The sequence below is a fragment of the Lolium perenne genome, chromosome 2, assembly GCF_019359855.2.
Source record: "Lolium perenne isolate Kyuss_39 chromosome 2, Kyuss_2.0, whole genome shotgun sequence".
NCBI classification, from domain to species: Eukaryota; Viridiplantae; Streptophyta; class Magnoliopsida; order Poales; family Poaceae; genus Lolium; species Lolium perenne.
Window position 1 is genome coordinate 190,739,222 of NC_067245.2, and position 10,469 is coordinate 190,749,690.

Sequence of the window (10,469 nt, forward strand, 5' to 3'; positions counted from 1 at the left end):
TCTTTGCGAGTTCACATGTAACTACGGACACACAAATGGCACCCAAGTTCAGAGTTGAGCTACATACTAGTTGAGCTCACAATACCTAGTTTGTTCTTTCCAATCCGATCTCTTATGCACTAAGGCAAGAAGTGACAATATTGCAATCAACATTTAGAAAGGCACTGAAATCCGCGATGTCGCTCCGCCGCCTACCGGAACACCTCCTTGCCGTCGCCCGCAGGTCACTCCCCGGCCCTCTCCTCCTTTTTGTCACTCACTCCTCTCCTCCACCGCCCACCCCACCAGGCCACCACCGCTCCAGCTGCACCTCGTCGCCTCCGGAACAATCAAGCCAAGCAATCCAATTAAAATACTCGGCAAGGCAGCAGCGCCAACACCACCAGCAACCACCTAGTTACCGACGGAGCTCGCCAGCGCGAGCCGGCGGCCATGTCGGTGTCGTGCGGGCTGGAGTGCGTGCTCTGCGTCGGCTGCGTGCGCTGGGCCTGGAAGCGCCTCACCTACATCGGCGCCTACGACAGCGACACCTGGCCGCCCGCTGCCGCCGACGACTTCCGCCCCGTCCCGCGCATCTGCCAGATCATCATGGCCATCAACGAGGACGACCTCGCCAACCCCAAGTTCGCGCCGCCGGGGCTCGGATACGCCGACATCGATGCCGCCGGCATCGTCAAGCGCACCACCTACGCCGACGTCGGCGCAGACTGCCCGCCCTACATCGTCTACGTCGACCGATGCCACAACGAGGTCGTCCTCGCCGTCCGCGGCCTCAACCTCGTCCGCAACGCCGACTACCAGGTCCGCCCGCCCCGCCCCTCCACAACCCAATATCGACTCCGTCCCGTCCCCTCAATCCCGCGTGCCCGCAGGTCCTCATGGACAACAAGCTCGGGAAGCAGATGTTCGACGGCGGCTACGTGCACTACGGCCTGCTCAGGGCGGCGCAGTTCATCCTCGAGAAGGAGACGGATGCGCTGCGGGACCTGCTGCGCAAGCAAGGCGCCGGATGCAGGCTCGTCTTCGCGGGCCACTCGCTCGGCTCCGGCATCGCAGCGCTCATGACCATACTCGTCGTCAACAACCGCAGGGCGTTCGACGATATTCCCAGTAGCCACGTACGCTGCTACGCGCTCGCGCCCGAGACCTCCTCGCCGTCGAACACCTTGCGGGCGGTGATGAGGGGTGGTGGAAAAAAGGAGGAGAGGGCCGGGGAGGTACCTGCGGGCGGCGGCGGCTGCGTCGGCGGTGGCGGCTGCGTCTGCGGCGGCGGCTTCGTCGTCGGCGGCGTGGGTGCGTCGACGTCGTCGACGGCGTCGGGGCTCTGCTGTCGCGCGGGGGAGAAAGAAGAGGAATTGGGGATTTTTGGTCGCGCGGTTAAGGTTAAACGAGGGGGATGGCCTTTAGTACCGGTTGGTACCACCAACCGGTACGAAAGACCACCAACCGGTACTAAAGATTTTTTTTTTTGTTTTCTTTTTTCTTTTACTGTTTTCTTTTCTTTTGCTGTTTTTTTTCTTTTACTGTTTTCTTCTTTCTTTTCTGTTTCTTTTTTCTTTTATTTTGTGTTTCTTTTCTTTTCTTTTCATTTTCTATTTCTTTTCATTTTCTATTTCTTTTCTTTTCATTTTCTATTTCTTTTCATTTTCTATTTCTTTTCTTTTCATTTTCGTTCCCCTTTCTTTTGTGTTTCTTTTCTTTTATATTTCTTTTCTATTTATTTTGTTTTATGTTTCTTCTTTCTTTTCTTTTCTGTTTTTTTCTTTTCTTTTGTGTTTCTTTTTTTTTCTATTTCTTTTCTTTTCTATTTCTTTTCTATTTCTTTTTCTTTTTTCGTTTGTTTTCTTTTCTATTTGTTTTCTATATCCTTTTTTATATTTCTTTTCTATATATTTTCTAATTCTTTTCTATATATTATCTATTTCTATTCTTTACTCCTGCCACGACGCCGTCCGCGCAGGAAACTTTCCCGCCACGTACGACGGAAAAAGGCGGGAAAGAAAGGGCGGGAATAAAATTTTATTACGAGTGAACTCGAATTAAAAGTACATAGCTTAACTGAAAATTAAAGATACATGGCCAAATTCTACCGTTGGAGTCATTCAGTCATACTCGTGCCTAGCCCTGTAGTAGTCGCCACTGTAGTCGTCGTAGTCGCCGTCATCATCGTCGCTGGCATCGGGGTCGCGGTACTCGAAAGTCGGCGGGTGAGCACGCGTGGGCTGGGACTGAGGGTAGCGCAGGCGGGGGCCACGGTAGGCCATGACGCCCTGGAGAGTCCGGCCGCGCCACCACAGCCGACGGCCGGCCTCGTTGAAGTTCGGAGGAGGCGGGCCGCCCTCCTCGTGCCTGGCAAGCGCCCTCTCACGCCGATTGATGAAGAAGCTTTCCCAAGTCGGGCTGTAGTCGGGATGCCACTGGGGATTCCTCCGCTGCTCTGGTGTGAGCTCGAAGTAGTAGTGGTTCGTGATGGCCATCTCGCGCGCCACACCTAGAGGGACTGGAGGGACCGGTACGCCTCCGACGCTTAGCAACCAGCCGGTCGGGACGCGGTAGCCCGGCGGGCAGGGGTAGTTCGAGGCGCAAAGCGCCTCCGCCTCCCGGGGGGTTAGAGATGCGATGGAAGCCATGGGAGAGAATGATGAGGTTTGCAGATATGAGTCTAGATGTGATATGTAAATGGTGGCCAAGCCTACATATATATAGTGAAAAAATGGCGGGAAGACAGAGGCGGGAACCGGTGGAAAGCGCGGGAAGAAAATAGGCGGGAAGACAGAGGCAAACCTTTAGTACCGGTTGGTGGGTGCAAGCGGTACTAAAGCTGTCGGCAGGATAAGGACGCCCTGCTCGATGAGATAAAGTATGTAGCGCACGACGTCCTGTCGGTGGGATAAGGACGCGTGGGTAACCTTTAGTACCGGTTGGTGGGTGCAACCGGTACTAAAGCTGTCGGCGGGATAAGGACGCTCTGCTCGATGAGATAAAGTATGTAGCGCACGACGCCCTGTCCGTGGGATAAGGACGCGTGGGTAACCTTTAGTACCGGTTGGTGGGTGCAACCGGTACTAAAGCTGTCGGCGGGATAAGGACGCTCTGCTCGATGAGATAAAGTATGTTGGGGAAAGGGTTGGGAAATCTCCCGTGGCGGAACTTGTCGAAGATGCCCTTGGTGCACACGCCCTATGGCATCTTCGGAAGTTCCGCCTCGGAATTTTTTTCCTGCAAGCCCGTGGAAGACTCCATCTCCTCTAACAATGTTGGGGAAAGGGTTGGGAAATCTCCCGTGGCGGAACTTCTCGAATATGCCCTTGGTGTACATGCCCTATATATGGCATATTCGGAAGTTCCGCCTCGGAAAAATTTCCCTGCAAGCCCGTGACTTAACTAGTAAAACAAGCCAACCATCTCCATTGTTAATATCTTACATACAGTAACATCATTACACAAAAGTGATTTCCATATTGAGATACACAAGTTATGATCCCTATATGTAGCTAGCTAGTCTTCTGAGTTTTCTTCGCCCGTTTCCCTTTCTTCTTACTGCGACGCAACCATGGACAATCTTCATTGTTTAAGATGATGCTTGGGTCAATTTTTACCTTGAAGGGTGGAATATCGTCAAACTTATTATAATCTTCTGACATGTCTGTCTTGTCCTCTACTCCCACGATGTTTCTTTTTCCTGAAAGAACTATGTGCCGCTTTGGCTCATCGTATGATGTGTCCTATTGCCTTTCTTTTCTTTTTTTTCGGTTTGCTAGACATATCCTTCACATAAAAAACCTGAGCCACTTCACTGGCTAGGACGAATGGTTCGGTGTCGTACCCTAGATTCTTGAAATCCACTGTAGTCATTCCGTACTGCGGGTCTACCTGTACCCCGTCTTTCAGGTTGAACCATTTGCACCGGAACAAAGGGACCTTGAAATTAGGTCCATAGTCAAGTTCCCATATCTCCTCTATGTACCCATAATATGTGACCTTGTTCCCATTGCCATCTTCTGCATCAAAGCGGACACCACTGTTTTGGTTGGTGCTCTTTTTGTCTTGGGCGAAAGTGTAAAATGTGTTCCCATTAATCTCGTACCCTTGAAAAGTCGATATAGTAGAAGATGGTTGCTTGGCCAACAAGTACAGCTGCTCGTCATCGGTGACATTCATGAGACGTGTTTGCAACCAACCGCCGAAAGTCTTCATGTGTTCTCCATCAATCCAATCTTCACGTTGCTCCGGGTATTTAGAGCGTAAGATCTCCTTGTGTTCCTCTTTGTACGGAGCCACCAAGATGGAATTATGTAGAACTGTGTAGTGTGCTTGAGTGAAAGAATGTCCGTCCATACACGTTGCTGATTTCTTTCCTAGCGTGCCTTTTCCACGCAGTCTCCCCTCATAGCGCGATTCAGGAACACCGATCGGCTTAAGGTCAGGAATAAAGTCAACACAAAACTCAATGACCTCCTCTGTTCCATAGCCCTTGGAGATGCTTCCTTCTGGCCTAGCACGGTTATGAACGTACTTCTTTAAGACTCCCATGAATCTCTCAAAGGGGAACATGTTGTGTAGAAATACAGGACCGAGAACGCCAATCTCTTCGACCAGGTGAACTAGGAGATGTGTCATAATATTGAAGAAGGATGGTGGGAACACCAACTCGAAGCTGACTAGACATTGGACCACATCCTTCTGTAAATTTTGTAGAGTAAGTGGATTGATCACCTTCTGAGAAATTGCATTGAGGAACGCACATAGCTTCACAATGGGTACTCGAACATTTTCCGGCAGAAGCCCCCTCAATGCAACCGGAAGTAATTGTGTCATAATCACGTGGCAGTCATGAGACTTTAGGTTTTGAAACTTTTTCTCCGACATGTTTATTATTCCCTTTATATTCGACGAGAAGCCAGACGGGACCTTGATGCTACTCAGGACTTCAAAAAAGATCTCCTTCTCCTCTTTGGTAAGAGCGTAGCTGGCAGGACCTTGATACTTCTCTGGATTCAGGTTGTTTCCTTCGTGGATACTTTGCTGGTCCTGCCGTGCATCCGGTGACAAGGTATCAACTTGTCAATGCCTATGGATTGTAGGCTAGGGTTTAGTTGGAAGTAGAGGGTAAGTAGATCTCGAAGGTTTCAGCCGAAAAGTACTCGACGATTATGAAAACTAGGATTTGCAGACAATGATTCGATTCCCTCTTCGTCCCTCGACTCCCCCTTTATATAGGAGGTGGAGCCGAGGGATTCGTGCTATACAAGTTACAGAGTCCGGGACGGTTTCTAACTCATCCCGCCAGATTACAAATAACACTTCCTATTACAACTCTTATCTTTCCTTAATAGATCTTGGGCTCCCGAATCTTCTTATTCTTCGAGTATTGGGCCTCCAGTAAACCCCGGGTACTATCTTCGGCAGGCCCATTTGGGATGCCTATGTCAGTAGCCCCCGAGATTTTGCTTGAATCGTAGAGTCAGGGAAAATCTCCACTGTTTATTTTTATTCGAAAGCTTTAACTTTCTTATATTTCTTCACATAAAATTCTATATTGTACAGGGATAATGGTAGTTGGGGCTAGTTCATCTGACGGATCAGGTACTAGTTAACTGCTCTAGTGGCAATCCGCAAAAACCTACTTCAAAATCACGTCCCTGGACATGATCTCGGGATACTGGTGTAAACTTCGACAGGTGCCGCTTAAGGTCTTACCATTCTGTCGAGTCCCAGTCAAATTTATCGGGTACCTAACGCGTCCGTTAGGATTTTTCTTCGTATCTGTTGATACGGATAAAAGTAGCAGAGCGCAGTCTTTGGCGATGCCACGCCCAGCAGAACGGATCTGGGGTCTTACCTTCGCAAATTTGCGGCATTCAGAAATTGATCGCAACTTCGGCGTTCTGAGAATATATTGTCGAGTGCTTTTCCGGCTGTTGGAATGGCACATTTTATCGAGTCAAATATGACTTATATTGCTCTCCCGATGGGAGTATATGTAGAGTTAATTATAACTCGAAATATACTCTCTTGCTTTTCTATCTTTCCTCTGTTAATTTCATCGGGCACGCGAACAGCGTTCCCGATGGGAGTAGCCCCCGAGGCTACAACCAAGAACTTGTGCTTGGTTGTAGGCTCAACATTTTAGTCCACCTTGCCGCTATATTGTCATTATTTCCCAATATGATCTCTCTCTTCTTTTTTATATCTCGGGTGCGCGAATAGCGCTCCCGATGGGAGTAGCCCCCGAGGCTACAGCCAAGGACTTGTGCTTGGTTGTAGGCTCCCGCAATTTCTATATTGCCATACTCGAAATTTTACTTTTTATCGAAGTAGCCCCCGAGCGTTTGGGCAAAAACTTGTATTTGATCAAAGTCTCCCGAAGTATTTAAGAATTCCTCCTGTCGCCAATCTTCTTTTATTTTTCTTGTCGACATGCTTCCCTTAAACAAAATTGCTTCATCTCTGTTTGTAGTCTTGATGTTTCTGCCTTGTGGGTCCACTGTTTCCACCATGTTGACACGTCGGGCAAGTGGGGGACACACGTCCTCCGCTTTTTCTGGCGCACGTACGGTAACGCCTATCTCAATAAAAATACCTTTTTACCCTTGTATCTAGAAGATCTTTTTTCACCACACGATTTCTTCATCCAACGGCGCACTGCTTCACCCAATTCTTATATAAACCTTTCTTCAACCTCCGTTCATCCCCTCGCTTGCGCCGCTCATCTGTTCCTCTTCGCAAAAGCTTCCCTTGCGCCCAACTCTCGCTGATCTTCCGCACTCACGAGCATTGCTCTGCCCATTGCCGTTGATGCCACCGCGCGCGCGACTCACTCGCCACAGCACTCCGGAATCCAAGATGGCTGCCGAGGATCTTGAGTGGGAGAGATCTAAAATCTCCAACCAGGACATCAACATGCTGAAGAGGCTTGGCCTCATGAAGAAGGAAGACGCCATCCGTTTTCCCAGCGAAGAGAGCTACCCCAAGCCTCCAATGGAGTACCGGGTTAGTTTCGTTGATCACCTCATCCGCGGCCTTTCGGCCCCAATTCATGATTTCCTCCGCGGCCTTCTTTTCGTTTATGGGATTCAACTGCACCAGTTGACCCCCAATTCCATCCTTCACATTTCTATTTTCATCACACTTTGCGAATGCTTCCTCGGAATCCCTCCCAATTGGGCTCTGTGGAAACGCATTTTCTGCCTCCGCCGCAATGGCTCCCACAACGTCACTTATAACATAGGTGGCGTTGTTATCTGTGTTCGTACTGATGTCGATTATTTCGACGTCAAATTTCCTGATTCTGTCCAAGGATGGCGCAAAAAGTGGCTCTACATTCACGAAGAAAGCGCCAACTCCGTTGAGCACAACATAATTCCTTTCGACGGAAGTGCCAGAATTCAGCGCCGCCGCTCCTGGGATGCCGAAGCTTCCGAGGAAGAGAAAAAGGCGACAGAGGCACTCATGTCTCGTATTCGTCAGCTTCAAAACACTCGAGGCAAAGAGCTGTCTGGTGTTCAAATCACTGCCTACTTCCTTAGGATTAGAGTACAGCCTCTTCAGGCTCGCAAAAATCCCCTTTGGACGTACTCTGGTGAAAACGACGCCAACAGAATGTCCAGTGATCTTTCCACCAAGGACTTGGAGAAGTTGATTCGAAGACTTTCTCGCCTGGGCAAGGACCCAATTCCTTCCTCTTGTCGCGTGGAACCATACAGCTCCGCCAATCCACTCCCCGAGGTATTTTGTCTTCCCGAGTTTCTTTCTTATTCCGCACTTTCTCTGCATCTCATTGTATTAGTATTTCTTTAATTTTCCCTTTGTCACTATTTTTTTACAGAACCATCCTACTATGACTTCCCTTCCTCCTCTTCCTGAGGGTGGAGAAGTCGAAGAATAGGCTATCGTTGCCGAAGATACTCAAGGTTCTTCTATTCCCGAAAGTGAAGTCGCGGGTTCTCACAAATCTGCGGCTTCCCGTGAAAAAGAACTTGAGTCTGAAGCCAGTGAGTCGACGCAATCCCTTCCTCCTGCTGTTTCTCCAAGGAACAAAAGGAAAAGGAAAGATGCCGAGGATTCTGGCACCTCTAAGGCTGAAGAAGTTGTTCCTTCCCGTCCGAAGGCAGCTTATGATCCTTATATTGAATCCCTCGTCAGCTCGTAAGTCGTCGTTATTTCTCCTTATTTTTGTACTCGAAATATTTATCTTGTCTTGCTTTTTATGCTGCCGATTTTTTGTTCAACAGTGATGACGAGGAAGAAGTACCAACTACTGACGTGGCTCCTCGGACGAGCACGTCACGTACTGTACTTGCCTCAGACACGCTAGTTGAAGGAGAAGAAACCTCGCCTCCTCAACAAAACGTCGTCACCACAACTCCACCAGCAAGCCCCCTTGCTCCTTCACCAAAAAGGTCAAGGGTTGAAAAGATTGTTGAACCTGCCCCTCAGTTGGGCAGTTCGTCGACTCTGCTCTTAGATGATGTAAGTTTGTCGACATCTATATTTTCTTTATTTTGTCTTTTCACACCTTCATTCTCTTTTTCATGCCGATGTTTCTCTTGCTGTGTTCGTCTTTGAACAGCCCATGATCAAAGAGCTTCTCCGCATCGGATCCCAATTTATTGGGTACCGTGAATATGCCAACAGAGCCGAAGGTAACGACTTTCATACTTGCCGTTTTTCCTTGGCTTTTTACTCCTGTTGCTTGTCGCGATTGTTGAACTTTCTTCTCTCTCTTTTTCATATCTCGACAGAAAAACTTGCAGAGGCCAACGAACGTGCCGACGCACTTGCTCAAAAACTTGAGCAAAGTGAAGCGGCTCGCAAGAAAGCCGAACTCGCTGCTAGCGAAGCCAAGGCCGAGGCTGATGAAGCCAAGGCGAAAGCTGCTATTGTCGAGGAACTGCAGAAAAAACTTGAGGACGCTGCATCTGCCTTGAACGAGCACAAAGCTGCGCAAGCTTCTCGTGAACAGGGGATTATCAAGCGCCTGAAAACACAAAGTCGCCGCACTTTCAGTAATATTGCTGATCCCTTCTATTTTTATGAGAATCGTTGTTTCTTGTTTGTTGACTAATGCTTTGTTTCCTTGACAGCCCAAACAAACCAGGATTTTGATCTGACGAATCCTGTCGATGACCCGCTCCTTGACGCACTTTCCTATCTGGAGCTTCATGGGTCCGAGATTCGTGAAGGTGTGTCGAATGCTAACGCAGTATTGTCGGCGTTGTTCCCCTACTTCTTCCCGAAGAAAGAGGAGCCCGCGACTTTCCTTAACCTTGCCAAGATGTTCAATACGCCGGAAGACCTTGGACTGAAGATGCGCCAAGAAAATATGAAGGTTGCCGTTGAAAACACTGTCGCTTTGGTTGCTGACAGTCGACAGTCTGTTGATTGGATGAAGGTTGGCGACACCGAGCAGATAGAGCAAACAAGATGGAAGTCGCTGATTAAAGCAGCCAAGCCCAACACAAAGAAGATCTTGGCCTATCTAGGGATTAAACTAGCGTCGACTCCTAGCTCGTCAAGGCCGGAGGTCTAGTTGCATGCCTCTGTTTTTCTTTCTGTTTCTTTTGCTCTTGTCGCCAAAGTAGTCATTTGGCGACACGTACTTCCTTAGCTCCACTGTAATGCCCTTGTAATTATTCCAAGAGATTAATGAAAACTCTATCTTTGCTTGTTGTTTGATGTTGTCTTGTTTAAATTTCAGTTAATATTTGATAACTATACTCCATCTTCCGCTCCTTCCAATGTTTCGCCTTCTTCTTCTCGCGCGAGGAGAGCTTTTACTGATACTGCACCTGTCGACGATACCTTGTCGCAAGAACTGGATGAACTTCGACAGCAACTTCAGTATGCGAAGAAGCAAACACTTGTGATGATGGAGCAATCTCGTAAGTCATCTGAAGCCGAAAAAGTTGCTCTTCAGCAAGCTCGCGAGGCCGTGGCTGCTAAAGAAATTGCTGCTTCCGAGGCTGAAAAGGCGACTACTCGAGAAAATTTCATGCTCGAATTAATGAATGAAGCCAGTGCAGATATGTCGGGTATGCTTGTTTCGTCCTCTGATATCTTTCATCTTCATGCTATTGTCTCTTAAAGGTTTCCACTTCGTTGTTTTTGATAGGTGCCTTTACTGATGCTGCTGCCGAGGAAGAGAGGGTAAATGCTAGGACGAACCTCCTTGTTAATCTTTCCCTGGACCATGGTTCTTTGTTTTGGGCTACCCCAGAGAGGACTCGCCAAATTGTCAGATTTCAAGATCGCACCTCTCAAACTCGCGATTTCCTTGACTTCTGTACCAAGACCTTGTCCATGGTTTACAACTCCATGTTTCCTCGGAACGTCCAACCAAAAACTCTTCCTGAATTGATGGAAAGGTTCAAGGATGCTCGCAGTATCCATGATTTTGTCAAAGCTCAACTGGTAGCTGGCGCCAGATTTGCTCTTATCATGCTCCAGATCTGCCACTCAAATCTTGA

The 10,469-nt window shown here is 48.4% G+C and overlaps 1 protein-coding gene across 1 annotated transcript; it reads left to right on the forward strand.

The window, feature by feature from the left end:
- The first annotated feature begins 394 nt into the window (after positions 1-394).
- Positions 395-6,466, forward strand: LOC127310214 (uncharacterized). The gene is made up of 3 exons (XM_051340904.1): positions 395-801; positions 873-1,217; positions 6,461-6,466. The coding sequence occupies exons 1-3, from the start codon at positions 433-435 to the stop codon at positions 6,464-6,466; spliced, it is 720 nt and encodes a 239-aa protein (XP_051196864.1). The 5' UTR covers positions 395-432.
- Positions 6,467-10,469: the final 4,003 nt, after the last annotated feature.